Source organism: Vanellus vanellus (genome assembly GCF_965231255.1).
Source record: "Vanellus vanellus genome assembly, chromosome: 3".
Classification (NCBI taxonomy): domain Eukaryota; kingdom Metazoa; phylum Chordata; class Aves; order Charadriiformes; family Charadriidae; genus Vanellus; species Vanellus vanellus.
In genome coordinates this window covers 53,657,652-53,684,815 of record NC_138907.1, presented here as the reverse complement: position 1 = coordinate 53,684,815, position 27,164 = coordinate 53,657,652, and the positions used below count along the sequence as shown (strand labels likewise).

At 43.8% G+C, this 27,164-nt stretch overlaps 2 protein-coding genes across 2 annotated transcripts in view; one reads left to right on the top strand and one right to left on the bottom strand.

Moving 5' to 3' along the window:
* SLC22A3 (solute carrier family 22 member 3) overlaps positions 1-22,020 on the top strand; it is a gene marked incomplete at both ends in the record, with an annotated part of 31,988 nt that extends 9,968 nt beyond the window's left edge. Inside the window, 10 exons of the mRNA XM_082480321.1 lie at positions 4,311-4,414; positions 6,397-6,551; positions 9,150-9,315; positions 10,300-10,417; positions 15,747-15,844; positions 15,983-16,197; positions 19,255-19,363; positions 19,607-19,719; positions 21,118-21,217; positions 21,963-22,020. Coding sequence (XP_082336447.1) covers positions 4,311-4,414; positions 6,397-6,551; positions 9,150-9,315; positions 10,300-10,417; positions 15,747-15,844; positions 15,983-16,197; positions 19,255-19,363; positions 19,607-19,719; positions 21,118-21,217; positions 21,963-22,020 — 1,236 coding nt within the window. The remainder of the gene's footprint in view (positions 1-4,310; positions 4,415-6,396; positions 6,552-9,149; positions 9,316-10,299; positions 10,418-15,746; positions 15,845-15,982; positions 16,198-19,254; positions 19,364-19,606; positions 19,720-21,117; positions 21,218-21,962) is intronic.
* Positions 22,021-26,356: 4,336 nt separating this feature from the next.
* LOC309670599 (plasminogen-like) overlaps positions 26,357-27,164 on the bottom strand; it is a gene marked incomplete at its 5' end in the record, with an annotated part of 29,022 nt that continues 28,214 nt past the window's right edge. Inside the window, one exon of the mRNA XM_082481601.1 lies at positions 26,357-26,605. Within this exon, the coding sequence (XP_082337727.1) occupies positions 26,444-26,605 (162 nt within the window). The 3' untranslated portion in view covers positions 26,357-26,443. The remainder of the gene's footprint in view (positions 26,606-27,164) is intronic.

Here is a 27,164-nt window from a genome sequence, read left to right as displayed (position 1 = left end):
CCCACCACCCCCCTGGGAGCTGAGCTCCTCGGCTACCTTTGTAGCTTTCCTTTGCTCCTCGAAAGGCAGGTGTCTTTCCTAGGAGAACAGCTCTGCCATGTGCTGAGGGTGCCGGGTCGGCACTGTCCCACAACAGGGAAGGGAAGCATGCTTCTCCTCCCGGGGGGCAGCCGCCCGCCTGGCACTGCTGATGACGGCGCTCCCTTTGCTGTCACTTGGGCTGCCGCGATAGCCCCCTGGGTCTTGGGAAACCTGGTGTGTCGGCTCGGGGAGAGCTGTAATCCCAATGCAGTTTATAGGTGTTAGAAATCTGGGGCTTGGTCTCTGAAATCAACAACTGAAATTAGGGGTGAGTGGATTTTAAGTGATCTGCAATGTTTTTATTTATGGTTTTTATATCTATGTAAGCATCATCTCATTTTGACATTGCTTTAACGGTTTTGTTATTACATGCACCTTTTAATCTTGTTCTCACGATAATTTATTGCTGTTTCTAGAGAGGCAATGGCACTCTTACTCCCTTCCCTGTTCTCTCCTCAGCTGTTTTGGCTTATGAGGGGGAGTCCTCTCTCATGGCCATCTCCGTCAGGAACAATTGCAAGTGTCGGAGGATGTTTTGCTCTCTGACTTGGGAAATTCAGTGAAGGGCTTGAAAACCTGGTCCTGTATGAAGCCCTCTCTGCCTGGTTTTTCTTTCCAAGTTTTTGATCTCTCAAGTAGCTCATGAGGTGCTGAGCCATCTTAACCTTCCCTGGGAGACAACTCACTCTGCAGAGCATGGTTCAGGTCTCTCTGTTGTTCCTGGGGACTGCTAGCAGAGACGTGTGAGGGCTTCTCTCTGCAGCTCTGGGGAATGATGCTCCCAGGGTGACTCCACAAGCATCTGCTGGAAGCAGAATATAATGGTGCAAAGGCTCATGTTAAACAGTGTTCAGAGCTGGAGCACAGATGCAGGTTGAAGCTGGCCTCTGCTACATTCCATTGCTGTAAACAATTTTTGAAAAAGACGTGACACTAGGAATAATATGAGCAGGGAAATGCCCCAGCCTGGTAAGAGCAGAGGGTAGTTAAAAACCCCACCAGAGATGAGACTGCAGAAGGTAAGTGATGCCCAGGGATGCTGTGGAGTCTCCACCTTGTGAGATGCTGAAAGCCTGACTGGACAAGGCCTGGAGCAACGAGCTTTGATGTGAATTTGGACATAAGCTCAAAGCAGGTCCAGCTGTGAGTGGGTGTTTGGATCAGAGGGATCCAGAGGTCCCTTCCTACCTAAAGCATTTAATTATTCCAGGAGATGTGGGAAACAGCAGGAGTAACCCTAGGCAGCAGCTCACTCTCTGTTTGCAAGTACTGAGCAAAGTCACTGGAGCAGCTTCCAAACACTGCTTTTCCACCCAGGCTGTGCTCAGCCCCCAGCGTCCCCCACAGGAATAGACAAGAGAGTTTTCATGGTGCAGAACAGCCTGTAGTCAGCACAGCCCCTCGGAGAACCTGGAAAGGTGGCTGGGGAAAGCCAACACACCACAGCCAGCTCTGAAGCCACCAATAGGAAACGTCATGAAATAACAGCATTTTGTAAAATAGTCCATGGTGTTAGGCATTGAGCTCTCACTAGAGCTGTCACCTGCATGGCAGAGCATGAGGTCTCTCCTGCTGGTACTGGTCTGACCAAAAGCCCACAAGGGAGAGTGCAGCTATGTGTTGAGACAGGCAAGAAGAGTGAAAGACCTGTGCTTTGAGGTCCCAGGAGAGTTGTTGTTGGATGGTGCAAAAGCTCAGCTGAGCAGCAACGTTCAGTACCTGAATGTATCACCTGCACCTGAAGAGCAGGCCAAGCTGGCCAGAGAAGCCATGCCAGTGACCCACTGAGCAGGCAATGTATATACCTGTCTGTGCATATACAAGTCCAGCAGCTGTCCAGATGATCCCCTTGGTGCATACACGGCAGTGCCAGCGTGTCCAGTGTGGGTCCTATCTGGGGGAACCTGCACCAGACATGTCCTGTGAGGTGTCTAGCTCAGTGTAGCTCTGGCTAAGTCAGAGAAATTTCTTTGAGCTCATGTGAAGCCACTCTTCCTGCTTGCCCTCTCTGCCTATCTCTTCATGTGATTATTTCCTTTTCTGTTAGACTACAGCAGTGCAATTTTGAAGCCAATATTTTCTTGTCACTGTTATTTAGTCCTATGGTAAGCTGTATTGTCCTGTGGCTTCAGGTGTTTCTCTGAGAGCCCCAACCTCTGCCATCGGCACAGTCAATTGCATTGCCTTCTAAAATCTTCTTTTAATGGTCATTCTCATGAAAAACTCTGCTTTCCACAGATGCATCTTTTGATACAATTTGCTGGGGTTGTCATAGTTTCAAGAAACAAGAGGTTAAGCAGTGTTTGAAGTCTGAAAGTGCTGCTTCATGTTCAGGCTATTTTAGGAAAGCATTGCAATAGCCCTTGAGTATGACAGCTGAGAGCAAGTTTTGTTCCTCTCAGAGGAAGCTGAGGTTTCTGCAGCTCCTGCTCAAGATTTACAGAAGTGGAAGCCAGATGCTGGCGGCCTGGCTTGGCTGAAAGGTGGCCAGTCAGGCTCCCTGGAGTAATGGGGTTGACATCAAAACCATGGCTTTGTTTTAAAGTCAGTGGGGGTGAGATATCTGTCAGGCTGGGGACCTATGAGGTTACTAGCTGAGTTTTTCTTCCCACTTGTGAGAGCTGGAAACTGCAGTTCTCAGTCACAAATTTCCCAGACCTGTGGCTTCAAGAGAAACAAAAAGCCACAAGACACCCCAAATCCTGGTCTTCCAGTAAAATCATCATGACTAAACAACGATGCTGCTGTAGTTACAGTCAGTGACAGTGCTAATAGCACATCTGAGGAGTTTAATTTTAAAAAGTGAAGAATAACCCTTAGAAATGAATGTGAACAGCACCTGTGTGGAGTTCAGAATATCAAAATAAATGGTTTCTTATTTAGGTACATAAATAAACATGTAAGAGTTTACTTTAGGTTTTTGGGTCCAGATTTGGGCTCAGTGAAATCCAAGTCTGGGAGCCCTCTGTATCTCCTGCGTCACACCTCTGAAACCCCAGGCCCAGGCAATGCTCGCTGGGTGTTACAGCAGGCAAATGGGCTAAGATGGAGCTCTGGTTCATAGCATGAAATTTCAGAGTCTGGAGAATTGTGAGCAGCAGAAGAGGCTGTTAATCTTCCCTCTAACCCACCCTGTGGCCACCCCATCCAAGGACAGTGTTTGAGCACTGGTATTGTGGTACGTGTGCTGGTGAGCACAAGTGTGACATGCTGCGTGTGGTTCAGCAACCAGCACCATGTTGGCAATAAAAAGATTTCTGACAGCTCATGCTTGAAAGCAAAAGGACCTCACTAGGGTAAATGGTGGCAGCTGCTATTGTCTGTGGCTTCTCTTGGTCCTGAAGCTCCGTTGTTCCTAAGGTTGCCCCAGGTATAGACTGAAAAGTCCCGGCTCCCATAAGGTCTTCAGCACTTGGCAGCCAGCGGTTGATTTTTCTTTATTCTCAAAGAAACTCTGAAGTAATTTCCAATGACATGCTGTCTGGATAACTACTTCATTTTTAGTTTCATTTTAGTTTTAATTCCTAGTCTCTTTGTCTTCCTTACTCTCACCCACTTCCCTCTTCCCTTCACCCCCGCCTGTCCCTATCCCCATCCCCATCCCTGTTAATGAATTCTGCAGAAATGCGCCAATGTAATGCCAGGTTAGGAAGTTATAGCTACTGCAGTATAAGGAATAGAAAAGTCTGGGAAAGCTACACCAAGAAAATACATATTCAATGTGTCTGAAATTGATCTGAGATCTGTTTATCTGTTTTCAGTTTCCTCAGAGACCACATGGTTTTGCTTTTATCTAGAAGGCACCAAGAAAAAGAATTAAACCATTTCCATAAACTGGTGTTTTCATTGGCTATAGCTGCACACCCTTATTCTGCACTAAACAAAGTCATGGCTTTGCCTTGGCAACATATTTAACAGCCTTGTGTTTGGTTTGCAAAGAGCAATTCGCTTTCCATATCTGGACAACTGATGTATGAACCACAGCATCTTTTTGGCAAGGAGGAGCTCTCCCTCTGTCTTCACAATAGCTTGAAGAGCGCTTGCTATGGCTGCGCTTCCCTGGCCCAGTGGGGCTTGTTGTTAAACAAACACGTGAACTTCCCATTCCCCTTCCCGCTCCCCTTCCCCTTCCCCTTCCTGCCTGGCCCCATGCAGTTTCTATAACGTTTTGCCCTGAAGATGATGAATGACCCACCTGGGGTGTTTACGCCTCTCCCTTGTTCCCGCAGTATAACCTTGTGTGCAGCAATGTCTGGATGCTGGATCTCTCACAGGCTATCCTCAACCTGGGGTTTCTGACTGGTGCGTTCACCCTGGGCTACGCTGCAGACAGGTACTGTAGAAGCGCTGCTGTCCTTTGATTTTTTTTGGAAGTGAAATCACTTGTAGTGTCAACTGCAATAAGAATGCATCAACATTTTTGGAGGTTTAATTCACTTTGCATAAACATCCCCAGCCTGGGTTAAAAAAACAAGGTAATCTTTGCTTCCTTTTGGGCTGGAAACTTCATGCAATAATACTTACTGATCCTGTTTGGATGTTAAAATGTCATGAAAAGAGCTTTTCTTGCGGTTTCTGATGTTTTCTGTTCACATCTGGACCCAGGAAGGGCAGAAGGACACAGAAATGAAAAGGAAGCATTCAGAGGAGTTTTATGGACTGGCATTTACTGGAGAATGTTTAATAGCCATCATTGATGAAGAAAGCAGCTACTCTAGGAAAGAAGGAAGGGAGTCAGTACGGCAACTCTCTCTCCAGTCACAAGCTGAACTCATACACTTACCACCGAAGTCACAGCTCCCTCCAGCCAGTCCTCAACCATGTTAGAGCTGGATAAATACCAAGGAAAAGATGTGGGTGATATTCAGGCTTGAGCAACTGACCTGCCCCAGAGTGGGGAGCTCCCATAAGCTCTGCCTTGCCCTTAGATTACAGTAGGGAACCTGGGTTTTGCTTCGTGCTGATAATTAATAGGAGTCAACCTATGCGTTGGCTGACAGCACCACTGATGATTTCAATGGCAGGGCCTAATTCTTCAGTTCATAAAATACTTACTTTCTGCCTGTTTTATTTTTCTTTGGTATCTGTAATAATTGTAATAATAATTTAAAGTACGATTTCTTTGTCAGAAGGAATACTTACAGAATAATCTGCAATGTCATCTCAAATAACAAATTTTGAACTAGCAAACAAAACTACTTTCAAGGAAAACCTCATCTTTCCAAGGGATATAGTAATAAGGGAAAAAGTAAGGCGGAAAGATGCCATGGCACTAGCTAACTTGGGATAACTCTGCTCAGTGTCTGGCTGGGCAGTTGTGATACTGGCACCTTAAGACTGTGTAAGAGTAGAGATATTACAGCTAATTATTAAAATAAAATAATATGCCTAGGAGTACTTGTGTATTAAGCATAACGTAACTACTGTACAGCTATGAATGTTGTACATGGATAGCACTGGGGGTATGTGCTGCAGCCAGGCCAGGGGACTTTTGTCTCCTTGACAGCAATGAAAAGAATGGACCTGGTTGAAAATACCCTGATTTTTGTCCTGTATGAATTCTTCTCATGAAACCTTTTGAATACAATGAGCAAACATATATTCTCTTAAATAATCTTTGGTAAGATAAACAGCTACATCAGACTTCACAGTTTTTTCTTCTTAAAACAGCAACAATAACAATGGAGAAGAGATCAAAATTCTAGTTTTGTTCCAAGGAAACAGTTGCCATAAAACTACACGGAGGTTTTGTTGTTTTTTGTTTGTTTGTTTGGTTGGTTGGTTGGTTTTTTTTTGAGTTACAGCTTACCTTGGGCATACCTATTAATAATGATTTTTTTTTTTCCTGGAAAATAAGACTTGTGAATACATTAGGCAGACTTTGAAAACAAGTGGTCCAAATCTAAATGAAACACTGGAAAATCACATAAAGTAATTAAAGAAGAAATTACTTACTTTCACAGAGCTGGCTGTAATTACTGTTGGGAGATTAATTTGTGAAAACAGAAATCCTCAACAAAAGTTGACCTTATTTCAACAAGATCAAAAATCTGAACTGTAACATATGGGCCATAGTTTAGATACAAAAAGACAAATTGTCTTCTAAAATAAAAGGGTACCTGGTGAGGACTTCACCAGTTTTAGGCATATCCCATATCCGAAGGGCCAACCCTCTGAAGTTTCAGGCAGCCTCCCTTTGGAACAAGGCTGGTCTTAAAATGGCACTTTCAGATCTAGCATTAAAATAAGATGGCAGGAAAAAGAAAAATCTTTGTGTCTTTTAATGATTTTCACTTTCTTTTTCTTTTTCAACAGATATGGCAGAATCCTCATCTACCTGCTCTCCTGTCTCGGGGTTGGGATATGTGGTATCATAGTGGCATTTGCACCAAACTTTACTGTATTTTTGATCTTCCGTTTTCTCCAAGGTGTATTTGGCAAGGGAACCTGGATGACATGCTACGTGATTGGTGAGAGCTGTGATCTTCTTTCTTTTCTGATTAGGAAAAGTGAGGGATTTTTGTAGGATGAGAAGTCGGGCTACATGTCCTCTTGACAATATTTTTTTTTTCTGGGGAAAAAAGCACTGGCCCTGGGGTCAGCAGAGCATGAGTAACCCAAGTCCATCTTAGTTATTGTATTTGTCCTCCAAGACAAGATGCCTACATGCAAATTGTAACTTGGCATCATCCATGGTCTAGGCTCATGCCTGAACTGAATGTTTAGGGAAGCAGCCACTGGCCTTTGTCCAGACCATGTTAGGGACCTTTCTAACAGCTTTCCTTACCTGGCAACATCTGCTAATTTACTGGTACAGAGGTGGCCTCTAAGAATAGCAGCAAGTGCAAACTCTTTCTGATATTCAGTACTGATAGAGGATGGAAATGAGCATCATTGTACATGCCTACCTGACCTCCTAGGATCTCACAGAGAAGAGCAAGGAAGAAGTAATGCATGAGGGAAGACTAGCAAGAGTGACGTGTCTTTCAGAACTGTCCAGGCTCTCCTTTCATACCCATGATTGTGCCCCTCAAATATGCCTGTGAGTGGCTGGCCATAGGAAATTCAGTAGCAATGTGACACTTTCTGTTGATGTTATCAGAGGACTTTTATGGCTGTCTAATCTATGGACTCCTATTAATAAATAATTAAGAGGTGGAGGAGTGGAATGTGTATATAAAGGTTTTCTTATTACATAGAAGATCACCAAGATGATCAAAATCTGCAGAGCAAGCCCCAAATAAACTGGATACACAAAGAGGGACACGGTTAATTTTGGCAGAGTCTGAACATGTTTTGCAGATGCTCAGAGGAGGTAATTGCTTTTCCTCACTGGGAGGATGGCTGCTCTTCATTCTTTAGCTGGGAGGCTTTGCTTAGTGACAAGCTGGATGCTAGGGTCCATATTAGGATTATTGTTTCCTGAAAAGGGAAAAGGAAGGGAAGATTTTTATAAATAGCATCAAAACAACAGGGATCCAGACTCTTTGATAGGTTATAGTCATGGCCCAGCGATGAAGGTCCTCACATAGCAAGCTTACTTTTCATGAGAAAAGGACATTGTTGTGGCATCTTGAATGACTGCCAGGTTCAGAAAGAGAAATTCCTCTCTAGGGCATGAAATAGCATGACATTGAGGAAACATCCTACTAGAGATGAGATGTCAGATTTAATTAAAAAGAAAATCAACCATTCGGTAATATACTGTGATAATCCAAAATACAGGGATAATATCATTATATAGTGCAAAAAATTTGTACCATCACTGTAGTCTGTGAGGCTTGTGACATTTTTTTTAAATTCCCAGTGGAATTTAGACGAGTGAGAGCAGAATTTGAACCAGATGTAAACAGTTACAGTGAGATCTGGGAACACTGTGGTGACATATGTGCAAACATACCTGTCTAGCCCTCTCAGCGTCTAAAGCCCAGAAGCACCTCAGTTTTCTGGACAAAGTTGCACTGCTGAGCAGCTCCGGTCCAAGAACCAGTGGAAGGACCAGAAGCTGCTTTTCCCCTCACTTCCAAGCACACGGCCTAATTTTATACTGAGATCTTATCCTAAAACTTTGGCAAGTGCTCTAACACCAGCAAAGTGTTTTATGACAGACCCATGGCTTCCTTAAAATGGTCAAGTTTTAACAGAAAGAAACGTTTTGCAATGCTCAGACCAGACTGCCTGACTTTAGGCAATAGCATTGCCCCTGAGCCATGCAGATGTGATGAATAATCAATAAAAATAGTAATGTTGTCATATCCCTCTGCATTGCCAGCTGAAACGAATTACTGTTACTTGTAAAACTGTGTTTCTTTTAGTAAAATAACAAAAAAAAAGAAGTGTTTTCTGTGTATTATAAACCAGGGTAAAACCCTCCGCTTTTACTCTGAAGGCTAGGTAGTGGTGACAGTTGTGAAACAAACAAGAGGCATTTCTTCATGCATTGCTTATGTCAACTGTGGACCTCATGGCCATGGGCTATTGCCTGAAATATCGGCTTTCATGGGTTTAGGAAGTGATTAGACACATTCACAAAATGAAAAAAAACACCAAAGGATTAAAAAAAAACCCAACAAAGTCTACGTTTGTTCTAGTAAATAAAACAAACTGTGGACCGTACCTTAGCCCTCAGAGCAACCAGCATGGTATGGCTAAACCCTCTTCCCCACAGACTCCTTGTCCATATTACCAGCTGAGAGCATCCCCTGCCTGGAGGATTCTCTAGTCTGGGGCACAGGCCAAGACTGTGCCAGGGGGAGTGCTAAAAATTTACCACTAAACATGATCATGATGCAGTCTCAAACCCCTGTTCTGGCCCTATTTATTCATTAGTAAACATGCAGTCAGAAACCCCTCTAGATGAAGAACAGTGGGTGAATTAATGAGGAGGCGCCACCTGTGCTTGCCCTGGACAGCTTCGGTGACATGCTTACACTGCTAAAGGCAAGATGCTGGGCTAGACAGACTTGTGACCTGATACAGTACTATCCTTCCTTATGTTCCACCACTAATATTTTCTTTTGAGTTAGGGCTGTTTCTGTATTGTTTATTTTGGCTTCCTCTCTGCTCAGTGACGGAGATTGTTGGTTCTGACCAGCGGATTGTTGGGATTGTGATTCAGATATTCTTCACCCTGGGAATTATGATCCTCCCTGGAATTGCGTACTTGGTTCCCACCTGGCAGGGGATCCAGCTGGCCATTTCACTGCCCAACTTCCTCTTCCTGCTGTACTACTGGTAATGTTGCAGTCATTGCTCTCGTCATTATTGCTATTGCTATTCAAGCACCTTGAGACTCCTGCTGTGGACAGAAGTCTCCAGTGTGCAAGATGTTAGGAAGAAGATATTTGCATATTGTTGATTTTGGCTTTATTAATTCTTTTTAGTGAATCGCAGGCTATGTTACTTTCCTTTTTCTGCCCAGGGTTTGCCTCTCTCATCAGCCACAGCTGGCCCTTCACAGAACCCTGCTCTGCTTACTGACTACATAATTACGGTCCTCTAATTACGTACTCAGTTCAAGCCTGAATTTGCCCTACAAGTCCTATAAGTTGGGCAGTACAGCTAATGAGAAAGCAGAGCACTATACTGTGGTGAACGTCCGTCCCAGTGGAGTGCAGCCACTCCCTGCGGGCTGGATTCAAAGCAACTAATCCACATACCCTCTTCTTGCACATTGTTTTCTTAAACATTGCCTGTTGTGAACTTCTGAAATGTGAATCATCTTAACCCTAGGCTAGCAGAAACTGAAACAGCAGTCGGTAGTTCTGCTTTGTGTTCAGTTTATAAAATATGTATACATCTGAGTGTGTGTGTGTCTATCTTAAAATGACACAGCAAGAAGTTTCCTATCTGTCTGTACCTGGTGTTACATGTGTTTAGTGTCAACTTTCATTGTTCCTTGCTGTTCTAGACTCCCCTTGTTTGCTTGTTGGTTATCATATATTTGACATCGATTGTGCAAATACAATAGTTTGATTTCTTATTTTTCAGCTTTCCAGAGTATTGATATAGTCTATTTCCTTCTTTCTTGCTCACAAGGGTCAGATATTTTACAGGAGACTGACTGGAAAAGCAGTCCACAGAAGAGTTCCTCTATCCCAAAGACTGAAAAATCAGTGTGTTGTGTATTAACACAGGCAAAAGGCAAAGCACCTTAGTTTGCTTATGATGTTAAAGGGCACCTCCCTCCCCCCATTTATGGCTTCTGTATTCTTACAGGGTGGTTCCTGAATCTCCACGTTGGCTCCTGACACGCAAAAAAGGAGAGAAAGCATTAAAAATCATGCACAACATTGCAAAACACAACGGGAAATACCTCTCACCGCATTACTCAGAGGTACTGTCTTCTGCTTGAGCTAGTGTTTTTTTTTTCTAAACTTTCTTAATCTTTTGAAGGTTCAATTGTTTTAAAATGCATTCTCTTTATGTGAAGGGGAACAGTCTTGAAGTGTCACACCAGAACAAGATTCTCAGTCCCATACCTACTTTGTTAATTGCAAGAGGGTAAAAGTGAACTGGCTGGAAAGACATGGGCTGAAAGAAGAAGTTTGTAAAACAATGAAACAGGTCTTTAGTTTGCCACACTCCTACTTTAAAAACTTGTGGGAAATATCAGAAACTAGCCTGAGGGCCAATGGTACTTCAGAGCAGCTGTCATTTTAGCTGACAGAGTGAGTGGAGAGAGCAGGATCCACTTCCCTGGCTCCTTTGCTAGAACTTCCTTTTACAACTCAAAGAGAAGATTATGTAGAAAATTGAAATTTAAGTATAAATTTGCTTCCAACCCAATAGGGGAAAAATATGCCCCAAAGTTCAAAATAGGGAAAGCACGGTCTGAGATTACTATTTACAAATAGAACAATATTTGTTAGAATTACCGTCCTTTGACAAGTGGTCTTGATGGGACAGAAAGGACTGACGCATTTCAAATGACATTGTCGTGTCACTGCAGCATTTGCCTTGTTCTGTGCTGGGTAGCATTGCCTGGCTCTCAGACCGTGTTTACCGTGGCATTGGCCTTATGGTTCAGTGATGACAACAGATGCGGACAAGGTTCCTGTTCTGTACCAAACCAGGTCTGGAGCCTAAATGCTACCTATAGTAATGTCAGAAATCATTATTGGAACTAAGGAAAACACCTGCAAATTGTTAGCACACAGCAGCCCAGAGGTGGCATACTGAACACCCTATGAGTATTTCAGAAAGAAAAAGTGATTTTCTTATTGAAAAGGAATGACCTACATAAAATGTCCATCTGTCAGTACGCAGCGGTATCCTTTATGCCTTACATAACATGCATATGCATATACATTCATTTTTATACATATACAAAATTATCATGTGGGACTTTTAACTAAATTTTCACTGAGACTAAAGGCAAAGGCTTTGGGATGGCAGTATTTGGAGGAGACTGATGTGTTCCGTCCTGTCAGGAAGGGATGTGTGTGCTTTGTAACAGGTAGTTGGCAACCAGGGTTCCCACAGCTTAGTATCTTACCTAGGTCTTTCTCATTGCTCTTCTTAAGCAAGAGAGAACCTGAGAATTTAGCCCAGCTTATCCAAAAAAAGTGGGGTTGCTTCACTGAAATCCTAGTATGATTCTGGATGAAACCCAAGCAGTAATTATGAAACACCCAATAGATGTTCCCAAATGCATAGGATTTTATTTACCTGGTGAGAAACGGGCTCCATAAATCATCCAGGCAGCCTAAGCAGCTCTGCTTATTCAGGACCATTCCTGTCATAGATACAGAGTTTGCAGGAAGTGCACACAGAAAGAGGTATGTGGCAGCAGAAGTAGTATAGAAATAGCCGGTTGATTTATACCAATATTCCATTATCTTTCCACTTCATTAGGTGTATGTTAATGACAATTAATGACAGTCGTGACAAGTTAAAGTTCACACAACAGGTTCCACAGAGAAGTGGCCCCTAACCTACACTATGCCTCTTAGGATATATATATATATGACTTGGGACTAATGATTTTGTAAAGTCAAAACTAGACCTATCAGCAGAGATTACTATGCTGAAATATATGTTTCCACAGCCAGCTGCTTTATTCATAAGCAACTTGTTCAAGTGCCATAACGTTGCTATAATGGCGTTTCTATGAATGTTATGTTGCTCAGGGGAGCACACAGAGGTCAATGATGGGGAGAAGGATTTCTCAGGGGAAAAAGTTATATTTAACTTCCTTGGCCAAGAAATGGGATATACCGGATAAGACTGTTGTACATTAGTGAAGCAACATGACAGAAGGAGTTTTGATGTGCATTAACAAGCTAGGCCAGCAATTAGTGAACCATTTTTCTGACGGAAGCCAAGGCATCTCTGTAATACCAGCCAAGGTTAGGAAATCGCCCTCAGCTGTCCCACAACGCAGAATGAGCTTTTCTAGTCAAGTTGGAGTAGCAACTGGAGTCTTGTACAACTGGAGGGCTGCAGACTGAAACCGGTGGGAGAGAAACAAACTGAAAAGAGTGACTAAGGCGAAAGAAAAAGGGTAAATCCATTTATTGTCCTTGGCTGGGGCATATACACCAGTGAGATTCCCCCGTCTTGGTCAGCATTACCCAGTGCCTAGCATGGCCCAAGGCATGTAGTGGGAAGGTTGTGCTGCTGCAGCTCCCCCTCCATGTTCAGCCCTGCGTTCCTACACCCACCTCCCCTCTCTAAACATCAGCAGCTTCAAAGTGTCACAACGGAATGGAGATGTGTGCCTTTCCCTTCTTTTTGTTTTAAAGTTATATTTAATTTTTTTCAGAAGTGTCCCTGCTCATGACCCTAAGCCACTCACAGCTGCAGCAGATTAACCTCTACACATACAGATTTGTGCTGGATCTGTTCCTGGGACCTTTTTAATACACAATGTCTGTCATCCTTGGTGCTCTGCCCAGAGGAGAGAGAGCATCTCCAGGAAAAGCATTAGTTGTGGATCAAGTGTATTTCTCACATTAACTCATGTCAGAATTCTCTTTCACAAAGCGACTCCAGAATTTCAGGCAAAGTGCATCAGGTGTGGAGGGACAGGGAGAAAAGAGAGGTATTATCCATCAATGCATTTTGGCTAAGATTTTTCCAATATGTCTGTAACAATTTAATCGGCCAAGTCCCTTACATGGCTCTGGATGTAGCAGCCTTGCATTTTTATTGGCATGCAGAAACCACAGATGACCTTTGTATGAAAAGAGATAAACATTTGCTGCTTTTGCTCTGTTAGTTACAACACTGGTAGAGTTCAGCTCTGTCCAGACCTCATTAAATTAATTGTAAATTATAAACTGGTTTTTTTTCCAGTTGCTTGTAATTATCCTAGCATGGTTTTTTTTCCAAGCTAATTTTTTCATTCTTGGTCTCTGTCCAAAAGCGGAATGGACTGCATCTTAACTCAGCTGAGTTAAGCGCTCCTTCTTGAGAGGGCTGTGGACCAAAACCCCGTCTCTCTTTATATATATTTCTACTATATAGACATATGTGAACATATATATTTCTATTATATATGAATTTACATACATACGTATTATAGACACGTGTGAATGTACAGACCTGTGCAGAATTAAGCATGCGCAGAATTATATGCCTATGTTATGAGAAATCTTTGAAAATTATTGCACAGGAACTGGTATGTGATCTGCTGGGACATAAGAATGCCAGGGAAGTTGGTTATAAAACTTGCTGCAGAGTTTTCAGATAGTGTATCTTTGGAAACACGGGCTTTGTCATTGAATTCCTGACTGCACTGGTGTGAGTAGCAAAGCTCTCCTTGACTTTAAAGAACAAAGAGAGGACTTTTTTCCCTACAAAGAGATGACTTTCCACAGTGATGTTTTTTTCATCCATAAAAAAACGCTCAGTCATGCTTGGGGTTATTATGACTTTATTAAGACATAAAAATATAAGGTAGCAGCTATGCTGAATTTATCTTTAGTCATTTGGAAAACTAAAACCTTATTTGCACAAAGTCACAACTGATGGCTGGCAGCCTGCTCTTATAAACACAGTCATGGCAGCTTTATAACCGTAATATGAGAGAGTCCAAGAGCAGGGCAGAAACCCAGCAACCTCTGCCTGCCCCACAAAGGGCTCTGGCACGCAGCAGAAGTGGCAGCGCTTTGAAGAAAACTTCTGGCTCTAGTTACAGAAGAAAAGCAAGAGGGAGTAGAAAGGAAGTTCAAACAAATGTGGGGTTTCTCTGTCCACTTACAAAGTTTTGTTTCACTCACTTATGAAAAAGTCACGAGTAAATACATCCAGCCAAATCTCACTGAAAAACAACTGCGCTACCTTATGATATGAAAAACAAATACAGCGCAAAAGCTTTGGGCAGAGCCCTGGCTGGGAAGACAGGACAATCTGGCAATGCTTTTGGCTTTACCCATCATGGATCTGAATGTTCCTACCTGCTTCTCCATCCTCCCACCCTTGTCTCCCCACCAGCTGGGATCAGTTCCTTGGGTTCCTGCACTCACGTGGGCCGCAGGGATTTACTCCTTTCTTTGTTCTCTTAGGCCTGCTCTCAGATGGGGGGCAATAACTGAGAGTCAAAGCAGCCAGACTGACTGAAACCCTCCTGAAAAGGGTGCAGCAGGTTTAACCCCATGTTTCCCAGAGCTACTTTGAGAGCTGATGGCAATCCCAGCCGCTGCTGCCACCAGTTCTTGGGTGGTCTCATGGCTTGTCCCTGCCTAAAACCACCTCTGCCTTCTCTTCATCATCTTCCTCACCTGCCAAATGAACATATAAACAAAAGGGCTGCCACCTGGCTTGGGCATCACCATTAAAAACTGCTGGCCACGTTTAAAAACAGCTTCCATCAATGTGCCTAATCTTCCTTTGTGGCCCTGCTAATATTCTGACTCCACAATATCCTATGGCAATGAACTCCAACGTGTAAACACAGGCTGTGTGAAATCCTGCCATTTTCTGTTATTGTTAAACCTTCTAACTAATGATTTTTTTGAGTCCCTTATTGTGACTGTATTGGAGGAAGCTGTGAACAGAATTACTATATCTTGTAAGCAGTGTGAGGACCATTAATTCATACTTTGCGGGATTTTTTTTCTTCCAGGTTAAAAGCAATGTTCAGCACAGTGCTTGCGTATTTTAAGACCCTCTGAATTTCACCAGTTGAATGTTTTGTAGCTCCCAAACACCTTCACAGATCTTCTTTTCTTCCTGCTGCCCAGCTATGCCACCAGCTTGTGTTGCTTGCTGCTCACCTCCTCTCTCCCTGCTTCCCACAGCCCATCGCTTTGCCTGTCTTGCCACAGTCTCCTCCTCTCTGTCACCTCTGGCAGAAAGCAGCTCTGCTCCCAGTGATTCTGACATGACACCAACTGCTTATTGCATTCCAAGAAGTTCCAGGTCAACCTCTCTCATTTAACAGTGAGGAAATAATTTTTCCACTCTCAAATCAAGACTGGAGATTTTTTTTTCCCGATTTTTGCACAATCATCACAAAGGAAATCCCACAGCTGTGTCCGGTTATAAACTATTTCCCATATCTGCGCACTGCTCTGGGGTGCTAAAAGCAGCAAGCTGGCTCATCAGCGTTTTTGCTCACTGGACGGGAATATTGCTGAGCACCATGTTTACACAGAAACTCTGCCCCAGCACCTGCCTGACTCCCGACAGCTGACTCTACTGCTTACTTTTTTCCTCAGATCACTATTAACAATGAGGAGGTCAGCAACCCCTCCTTTCTTGACCTGGTGAGGACTCCCCAGATGAGGAGGAACACGCTCATCCTGATGTACGCCTGGTGAGTGCCCGTATCAGTCCAACGTGTTACTAGGGCGGGGGATTTTGAAGAAAAAAATCCCTTGTGATTTTTAGGGTCTTTCCAGCTGCTTGCAGTTATCTGTTTGCCTCTCAGCCCTTTTTTCCCTTTCCTGTTTAGGTTCACAAGTGCCCTGGTCTACCAAGGGCTTATCATGCGCCTCGGAATTGTTGCAGGAAACCTCTACCTAGAATTCTTCATCTCAGGAGCTGTGGAGCTGCCTGCTGCTCTCCTAATTTTAGTGACAATTGATCGCATTGGCCGGCGCCTTCCCTTTGGAATAAGCAACATTGTGGCAGGAATTGCATGCCTCATTACTGCCTTCTTGCCGGAAGGTAATTATCTTCCCAGTGCCAGGCTCTTTAGGTCAAGGACGACTCTCTCTGACACTGCTTAAGCAAGGACAGCAGACCACACAAAACTGTAGGTAAAAGTAAAAAGCGTCTGGTGATGCAAGCAGCACCACAGCCATGGAATAACATACCTTATTTGCTTATAGATTGTCCTGGGACATCTAATGGTTGTATCTTTGGTGGGTGGTGAACAACAGATGGGCACAGTCTTAGAAAAAAAATGTGTATAAAGGCCTGGTACCATTTTTGAAGGCAAATGCAAGGGAAGAGTATACAAAAAGAAAGGGAAAATACATTCCCTGACTTGGAAGATATTCAATGATGTAAGAAATCAGTGATTTAGTTGGGGCAGCTTCTCATTTACAAATAAAAGGTTGAAAACCACGACACAATGTAGGGGCTATGGCAGACAACATAGAGATTGTTGCCCTGACCTCACCCTCCCAGGGGTTTGGACAATGTTACGGGGTTGGAGGAAAGGTATGGCTTTTGATTAAGTCATTCTTATCTGGTTTCAAGGACAACTAAAAGGTCTGATATTGCACACAGGCTTCCCAGCACTCCTATCTTTTCTTTAAATTGTTTTCCCTTCCGTGTATTTTTTTTTTTTTTATCCCCAGGAAAGCATTTGGAGGTGCTCTGAAGTGAATGTTACCACATCAGCATGCTTTGCCTTAGTGTAGCTGAGGACCATCAGCTGAACAGGCATTAAAGAAGCTTATTCCTCCCCAGGGTTGTTCCTGTCAAAGTAAGGCACAGTCCTGGCCAGCCTTAGAGGTTTTAGTTCCCTAAGTTATATCGTGGGCCAATTGTTTTCCTAGACAAGAGCCATGAGAAGGGACTTAAAGAGTATGATGTGCCCATGAAAACAGGCAGGTTTGTGGTGAGTGCGAAATGAAATCCTTCAAAGAGGCGTGTTGGTTCACCTCCATCTCAGTTAAGCTCCCTTTAATGGGATTCCTCCAAAAGTACTTAAAATTAATACTGTAAGCTTGAGGAGCTTCACTGCTTTAATAGAAGCAGAAATAACAGGAGAGGGAAATGGAGAGGGAAGATCAACAGTCTGTTCCTGGTGCACGCGCTGTTTGTATTCTTCAGTTTGACCACAGAAGCCCGTGAAGACTAACTTCGCTGTCCCGGCAGACTTTCCCCAGGTCCCCACTGCTGTGTGCCTCTCAGAAGAGCCACCACGTGTCGAGCAGATGACAGCTGCCCTGTGCTCCTGTGGCAGCTACCCCAATGCAGGGCACAGCAGTTCAGGCACAGAGGGCCCAGTCACCATGTTGTCTACTGACTTTGCCGGCATCTTTCTCCATCTGTGAAAAAAGTACAAAGGACCTACTGGGAGAGCAGACTGGGGACTGCTGATGGCCTGGAGCTAGGGCTGTCACAGGCGGAGGAAATAAAGAGCGGCACTGGGCAATTACTCCTGCAGGACACCTGCCTTTAGCATCTTCATGTATTTTGAGCCACACCATATGCTAAGCACAATACAGCAGGTCTGGGGTTAGTGCAGGAGCATCATGTAGGGCTGGTATGACTTGAGCAAGGGGAGAAAGCAGCAGCCTGGGGCCACCAGGGTGCTGCCACTGGCCTGCTTTCAGTAGTGGTGAAGTGCTGAGGGGGCCTTGCCCAGGCAAGGAGAGGACAGCCTAGGGATTATAGATGGGACACCTGAGGTGTGAGTCCTGCTTTCAAGAAAGGTCTGTTTATACAGATGGGAAAAGCTGCAGCGGCAGCTTGTGAGCACTCAGTCACACTGGGGTGCTCACACAGTTCGAGTCCCCTGGCAGAGGGAGGAGGCGTACAGATGTCACCCTCACCTTAGGGGTCTGATGGACTGAAGGGATGCCAAGGAGACAACGTGAATTTGTTTTGTTCTTTCCAGCTTTTGCTTTTCTTACAAGTGTTTGAAAACAGAACTTTTCAGGGCAAAGGCAGCATCTTGCAACATGGGATGAAATTTGATGGTGGTTTGTTTGGTTGTTTTGGAAGGGAAATAGCCCCAAACATCTCATTTTTTTTGGTTCAGAGCAAGCTGAAATGTTTTCTTGTTCTTCCTATTGAAGTTTTGAGAAAACACAGTCACTGCCAGAGCCCTCTCCAGTGACAGAGCTCCCCTTTGTGCCAGGTTCAGGCTTGTTGTTTCACTCGCCTCCCCATCTGCATGGTCAGAGTTAGACCGTATAGGCGACTGTCTTCTCCCAAGAGCATTGCAGAAGTGCTTATTGCATTCCTTGTGATGCTCCTCCAGAGGCCACTGGCCTGCCAGAGAGGGCAGTTGGAGTGCTGAGGGGTTGCGCACTGCGAGACGGGATGGCTCTGCTCTGCGGTGTGGATGTGACCTTCACACTCCCTGCCAATGTATAAGGTCTCCTTGCTGATGTGTACAAGGCAGTGGCTGGGCACCAGGGCTCGAGCAGAACTGGGAGAGCTGGGCAGAGCCACCAGGGGAGCCTAAGGCCCCTGGGCCATTCGGGCCAGGTACAAAGACAAGCACCAAGGAAGGGAAGGGGGAAGATGGCCAGGAGTAGCATTATTAAGAGCGTGTCTAATGTGCAATGACTAGACAAATTATGAAGTGTAGTAGGCCTATTCTAGGGAGAATTAATTTACTGTTGCTGCAGATGCATCTTTAAAGGCAGCTTCTTTGTGGTCAGAAGGCTTTGGGAGGTGACTCAGTTGTATTTCTTACAACATAACATCCCTATATAAATAAATGCTCCTTTCGAGAGCACAATTTGGACGTGGTCCTGGAAGTTTTAACATTCGTTCCCCCACCCATGCTGTTATGCCCCATCAGAATCTTGAATCAATTGATTGGGAGGGATTTCTCATTCTTGAAAGCAGTCTCCCACGACGCTGGAAAGCAATAAATACCTGTATAGATGGATATCTACAGCAGTGGCCTTTCAGTCTGATTTGTACTGGTCCAGTGTTTCTGTGACGTAGCTTCTGCTGACAGCACCTGGGGCTCTCAGAAATGCTCTGCTGGCACAGCAAAGCACGCTTCACCTGGGTTTCTTCTTGAATGAACAGATATCGCATGGCTCAAAACGACAGTCGCCACACTGGGAAGACTGGCCATCACGATGGCTTTTGAAATCGTCTATCTTGTGAACACTGAACTGTACCCTACGACGCTGAGGTACGTCAAAAACTCCTAGGAAACTTTCAACTTTTCCCTCTGCTTTTCCCTCTTCCCTTCTTCACCACTTTTTAGTAAAACTTGGTTTTCTCCAGAGTTTTCTAACTGAATAGTCACTGCTCAACATGGATGGCATATTCGACGAGATAATTTTGGCGCTAAGTCTACATTCTGCTCCTTACACTGCTGGTTCATCTGTTTGGTAGCACCTCTCAAATATCTGGCACTATTTTTCTTTTGCAGAAACTTTGGTGTTTCCCTGTGCTCGAGCTTGTGTGACCTTGGTGGGATCATAGCCCCATTCCTGCTTTACCGATTAGCATCCATTTGGTTGGAGCTACCTCTAATTATTTTCAGTAAGATTTGATTTTAAAATGTACTTTTGGTTTAAACATCCTCCTCCTAACAGAACATTTCTTTTGGAGTGAAAGTGTAGTGTGTGGCCTCATGTGCCCCTTAAACCAGCCCCTCTCAACCTTCAAGCCTAGAACAAGAAGCTGGATGGCAAATGGATGAAACATGAGTGATTTCATGGCATGATGGGAGAGCTCAGGTCTGCTTGGGTGACTTGGCTGAAGGAACATGAAAGAAACTATGTGAGGTGCTTTAAGACTGAGAAACCTTGCATCTAAGTTCTGTAATTACAAAGAAATAAGGTTAATCTCCCAACAGTTGAGGGTAATACCCTTTAAAAAATATTTGGTTTGGGTTTTTTGGTATAAACAGTTATGACTATGGATGTTGTATTAACCGTAACTACTTATTCCTGTCAAATTCTCTTCTGCAGCTGCATTTTGGAAAAAAATGAGCCCTGTGGATTAATCCTGTGGGAACAAAAAATAATTAGTTATTTCTAACAAGAAAGCGGGAGTCTGGCTAAACCAGACTTCCAGGAGATACATGTGACTGGGAAAAAAGCAAAAGGGATAGGATAGAATAAGAAGGGAAACTGGTGCTAATTAAAATTTTAGCTTGAAAACAAAAATCGAAAGACAAGAGATATTTTTTAAAAATTACCATTATTCCAAGAATAGGTGTATACAGTGTTACTGTTCACATCATCTAATTCTGAAAATCTGCTGCTGCAGAATTCAGTAAACAGCTACAGAATCAGAGAGGAACAGAGAGGACTGTGCAACAGTCAGGGATTTTACTTTTTGCTCCAGCCTTTCTATTTTTGACTTATTACATTATTTGAATTATATCTATGCAGGAAATTATTCCAAAATAACCATTCTTGATGAACTATTTCAGATTGGCTTTCTATCTGAATTCTCTTTCCCAAGGATGAATTTTCATTCAGAATCACATAATCTACTTTGTCCATGAATACACAAAGAGAGTATTTCAGGAAAATCTCAATGGTCTCAAGAAACACAGATGCATCCACGTGATAGAGCCCCTTGAACAAAGGCAGATTTGCCTTATGTGAGAAATACCATCCTGGTTCCAGTGCAGTATGTATGCACTTGCCCATGTGCACTTATCTCAGGTTTTTGACCTCCAAGAGCTCCCTTGTGGGGCAATTTGGCCTGCAAATCAACCCCTAGCCCTCCAGGTTTTTTTTTGCAATAAGTTAAATTAACGTAGCATAAAGGTGTTTGATAAGAGTATGTAATCAGAAATAGCCGTTGCACTTAAAAAATCTCACTTTAATCTTAATCTGAACAAACTTTCCTCAGTGGATAAACCCACAAAATATGAAAAGTAACAATTTTCTTATTGCTTTTGTATTTCTTCAATGTCCATTGTAGCTATTCTCGCAGTTGTCTGCGGGCTCCTAGTATTGCTTTTACCAGAGACAAAGGGGATCTCCTTACCGGAGACAGTGGAGGATGTGGAGCAGCTTTCAAGGTATGATATGTATTTTCTTACGTTTACTTGGATGAGGTTTCCTGAGGGTGTTCTCCTCCAACCTTGTCAGCTGTCATAAATTATTGATGTTTTTCAAGTGTCGAAGTGAATTGCCCGGTCAGGATGATGTTATGAGCAGGTGGTATTTTCCTCAATAGGAGTGTGAACTTTTCAATAGCACTAAGGCGGGTTGTTAAAAAAAAGCATGGGGATAGAATCTGTATTTTTTTGATAGAGACAAAGTTGTCTTGTGGCCCTCTAGAAGCAGAAAGTAGTGGTGTGCAAGGTATAACCTGCAACTCTCTGCTCAAGGAAACCAGCCATTACCTCAATCAAAGCATCCCGTGAGGAAGGGCCCTTGATCACGGGAGCATTTCCACAATTTGTGAAGTCACTGAGAAGTCACATACAGGATGAGTTTATAGCTGAAGAGTTACAGGCACAGCTTTCCCACTGCTGGCACAGGGCAAGCCAGGCTCTTCACTGCACTGCAGGCCTGCAGGAAGCATTTACACCTTGGCTTGCTTGGCAGTAACATTCTTGAGGAGTTGGTGCTATACATTAATGTTTCAAACAGTGGCTTTCAACAACTTTTGTCCACTTCAGTGCTCAAACTACTAAAGAAAGAGGAGAATTTTCCATGCAGAAAGTAAATGTTTCAGTATTGCAGCTTGGACTACAACTTGGAGTACGTCTTTTCCTGTTTCTTTCATCGTTATACCCCTCTCCTCATTTGTTTCCTCAGTCATTTTGGTAAATGTGTCAAGAAATGGAAACACCAGGACACCAACTCTTATATTTGACCTTCGAAGGACGGCACTGAGCAAAGAATCATGTTCCCATACTGGGAATTTGTTCTCCAGCTGCCACTGCTTCAAAATTTGCTGCAGAGTATGGATTAAACTCCATGTTCTTTTTCTAGGCATAAGGACGTTTAAAACAAGCGGTGAATTCTTCTATAAATATGGAATAAATTAAGTTTTTTTGAGTATGCTGTTTGCAGGAAGGGAGCACTCTGTGGTTCTTGGTAGAGAACAGAACAGCTTAAAAAAGATGCATTATCCAGCTCAGTGAGCTCTTATTTATTTCTTTATATATGTCTTTATTTCTATTGTTAGCATACACCTTTGGGTGTGGAGGGTTGGAAACGGTGCTGCTTGTTTAAGGTTTGGGTGACTTTGGGGAAGAGAGGATGAGTGTTTCAACGAGTTCTCCTTTGCCCCTGGAGAATCTGGACAAACAGAAGATCTGATGTCTCAGGAATGAGGATGCTGATCAGGGCGGTCCTTTCTCCGGTCAGAGAGGCATGCTTCAGGAGACCTTCGTCCTGGTCTGCTCCTCTCCCCCAGGGAACCTCTGCCACAGAAACCCGGCTTTCCTCCTTGTTCGAGGGCTTTCTGAAATGTGTCAGCAGTCCTCCTTCTCTCCTTCCCAGGGCTTTATGTAGGTGTCACATCCTACACAGCATTAGCTCTGTAGGTCAGATCATTCTGCTGCCCATCAGCGTCTCCCCCCAGACCCAGCTGGGGTTCATGTGCCACCCCATTGTCCTGTCCCCTGGCCAGGGACCCCCCCCCCCCATGTCTCCTGAGGGAAGGGCTTCTATCTGCTCTCCCCTATCAGGTGCTTTTCCAACTCTCTCTTTCAAGAGCTGATCTTCTAAAACATACTCTCTGTCCATGGCTACAAACAAAATTCCCTTTCCCTGACCACTGCCAAGATGCCCCCCAATTTCTGTGTTCTATCCATTATTATTATTTGTCATCTTTATTTCTTGGGCATAAATTATTCGGGTTGTTGACAGGAATGTTAAGCTGTTTTGGGAAGATGCGCAGGGATTAGACAAGAGCTTTGCTTATGGAGGGGAGTGTTAACTGGCCCTTGTTGTTTCAAGCTGACATGTAGCAGAAGAGATTGAATCTGTGGCTCTGCAAGCAGGTAGCAGGGACAGCCTAGTTTCCCTTTCAGCTCTATGATCTTCGTCAAACATTGGGTCCTGGCCACTGAAAGGTAAACGATACACTCCTTACAGTGAAGGGCTTCAGACGATGTGGTGTTCAAAAGGTATCCTGTTACCAAAAGAGAATTAAATAAACAAAAGAAAGCCAATGATCTCTCATAATGGCCTTATTAGCTCAGAAAATAACCTATTTGGCAAAAGCAAATATAGGAGTGAGTTTTGAAGGTTCATACCTTCATGAGTAGTGCTAACATTACAGTCGGTGCAGCCAAATGACTACTGCTCCAGCTTCACCGTCTTAAAAGCACATATAGGCAGGTGCCTGCACAGGGGGATTTCCTATGGTGAGGAGTATACTGTACATTTCAACAGTTCCCGACTCTCCCTGCCTTTTTCCGACAATTGCCCATGCCACCAACCCTGCCAGAGGAAAACAGGACCTTTACTAGTAGTCTCAGTGTAATGTTTGCATACTTTGAGCAGTTAGAGATAAAGGGCTGTCTTTCAAGGCTGTTTCTAACTTCCTCTGAGGCATAGTTAAAGGTCAATGGGATGCGTAGCAAAAGTCAGTAATGATTGAAAGATATGAAACTAAATGAGCATCTCATAATATATCCGCCTAATTGGCGATATCTAGAAGACAACCCAAAACTGGAGCAACTGCTGCAGGGAGAAAACTCCTCCTACACCAACAGTCTTCTGCAGATAGCTATAAACTCCCTGGGGCTGGCTGGCAGGGACCAGCCCTGAACTGGAAGCTGTGGGCTTGCACTGACTGGGTGCCGTGTCTCAGCACAGAGTACTCAGGTAGAGTTTGTATTTGGTTATGGCTCCTGTGCTAACTCTTACCCCTAACACAGGGATTTTGTAAGACAGGAAATCCTTCTGTCTCTGGGAGACTTTGGGTTGCCTCATGAAGGTTCTGAAGTGGGCAGTAACCTGTTGTATGACCAGCAGTTTGGTGACTGTGGGGTTACACTGTTATGGGTGAGAGAGGACAGATGAGGTGGTGGAAGCAGAGGGAGAGCTTCAGCAAGGGAGGACCCTGGGGGCAACCAGCCGGTGTGATGCAGACCATTGGACAGGTGGCTTGTTTAAAAAGAGTTATTATAAATTCTTGTATGCCTCAAACTGCTTAATACATTGAGCCTTACAGGAAAGTCCTACAAACTTCTAAGGCAGCAGAGCAGAGTTCTCCTAAACTACATGGGTTGACACTTAAAGGGCTATCGTGACCCACCTCAGTGAGAGGCACCTCTTCAGGAGGGACCAAACACTGCCACCTTTAGTTGTCCCGCATGTGTTATACTTCAGAGGCTCAGTGAGAGATGTGATGTGCATAGCACACAAAGGATCACCTCACTGCTGCCAAAGAGGCATGTTCAACATGACCACAGCAACCCAGGAGCCACGTTCTGCCTGCCTGCAAAGACATTCCCCAGACCAACAAACAAGTGAATGTGCTATTTTCTCCAAATGTGCCGCTGCCACTAAATTTGCCTTGTTACTTCATGTAGTCTGTGTGAGTGGTTAGTGGTAAATGGCAACTTTTACTGCCATTGACACTTTTGCAGAAGGAAAAGATCACAATTTACATGCTTCAAGAGGTTGTGAGGTGGGACTTCTGTAGCTGCTCAGGCATGTCTAGGCATTTCTGGTGGGTTTGGCAAGGACAGCAGAGGTGGGTTTGTCTGCCTACAAGCCAGGTATTAACCATGCCTGCAAGAGTTCACATTTGAAGAGCTGTACAAATCAAAGACCAAGCTGCAACACAGAATTTCTGTTGTTAGGGAAGTAATATGCAGATTTCTTGGCTGACTTAATGATCCAAATTAACAGATACATAAAATATGCAGAAAGGTATTTGTGCCCAGTGAATCCCCCCAACCAGAGAGGTGGGTGGGGAATGCTTTATCGGAGCTGCTCCTGCTCAGGAAGGCAATGCCCTGAGATCATTGCTTCTCCCAGAGTCAGGGTCCAGGTGTAGAAGCCTGAAAAATCACCCTGCCACCTAACCTTGTTTTATAGTTCCATCTCCCTTTAAGTCTATGGGAGAAAAAAAACAAAAACTCGATGCATCCCATACCTTTTGTATGTACATGCATACAAAAATTAAAAAGACGGTCTAAATTAAATGACATCCAGCTTGGAGTGCCTGGGAGTGGACCTCTGCGCTGCAGAAAGTGGGCTAGACAAATCTCAGCCCGGTAAGCAGCTGTGTCACCTGGAGTAGACTTGGCACACACTGGGGAGGCAGGGAGGACGCCATGCAGAGCCGGGGGTCCCTGGGCACCTGTGGGCTGCTCCCAGGCCGACATGCAAAGGGTGCAGTGTGGAAGCGGTTGCTCAGAGTTAGCAAGTGCTTAACTTTGGCGAGCGTGAGCCAAGCTTTCCCTGGAAAGCATTTCTAAAGGTCTAAGCTTTCACTTCCTATAACCACAGACATGTGTACATCATTTTCTTCTGGAGACGAAAAATGTATGTGTAACAGTTATCTAGTGAAAGTTATACAGTGAAACAAGTGGGTACTATGGCCAGGAAAATTTTATAATACATTAATGCATTGTCATTACTTGCTGTAATGATTGACAATTATTTTTCTGTCTTCACTATAGACTAACTTTAGGGTGAGGCTATTTTTTATTCACTGTTTTATATCTTTGATGCAACATTTGTACTTTTGCTGACACACAGATTTCCATGACAATTAAAAATATGAAAATATAAACTAAATGTCTTTGCTGCTTTTTTTTTTTTTCTCCATCCTGTGTATTTAATGTTAATTGGATATATCTAATAAAACTTCACAGGCTATGAGACATGTACAGGAAACTTCTTCAGTTTGTATCATTAAATTGGTAGGAGGCTCAGACAACTCATAGAAAATTACAAGTATTCTCCTTTCTTCACTTTTTGGAAGCACGACATCTTGGGAAAGTCAACCTTTGAAGAAAAAGTCATTGTAGAACGTAATAGAAGATTGAAATGCAGATGTCCAGTTACAGTTGAGGTTGGGATTTTTGACACGTATTTCAGAGGTGGGTAAGTCTATTGTCAAACATAGCAAGCCATAGAACATATAGACAGAGGGTAACACGTTGTCAGTTGGGTTTCTTGGCAATAACTGTTAATTTACAGCAATTTAAAATGGATGATCATATTTATTTTACTTTCTTATGAATGATTGTAGCTTTAATATTGCACTTGGAATCTTGTATTTCTAACGTGCATACTGCTTTCCAGGAGAGGACAGTCCATACCCAGGATCAGTTGATTTCCATTACACTCTTAATCCAAGGAATATAATTGGAAACTCGAACGTAAACACCAGGTTTCATGGGTTGGGCACAGCCAAGGCCCCAAGAGGTGACTCCATGTTGGACAAATTTATCTTGGTCCAGACAGACTAGAGGTCCTCCACTGTCCCCCTAAACAAAGAAAGAACAGGATGATTCCTTCACAGACAAACCCATGTGCAAGAGGGGCCTTCTCACAGGAGGCACAGAAACAGAAGTACCTCTCATGTGTGAGGGCCGTGCAAAGATATATATGGAGCTCTAGCCAGAGAAGAGTTCTCTATGCATGTTGTTGAACACTTTTGTAAAGTCATCTGTTCCCATCACACAGGTATTACATTTATTTTTGAAGTAAGGGGATTTGGTGAGGAGGAATCAGACTGCCCTTAGAAACTTAAAATGCGCTTCCTCCCTCAGTCTCTTTTCTGAGGTCTTCACGCCTTCCTGTTGTTACTTGATGATCCAAACCCAAGTGAATGCATGCATTCAAGCCATGTGTCTTAAAAAATGAATGCACCACCCTCAATGGCCTGCTTGCCATTCACAGTGATTGTGCATAGGGCAGCTGTGCTGTGTTGGCAATGACCTTGACCTGCCGTCTGGGGCAGGCACCCTGTTGTTTTCACACTTCTTTGCAGACTCATCTCTAGCTTTTCAAGGAGGAAAGTTTCCATCTTGATTCAGTATCACA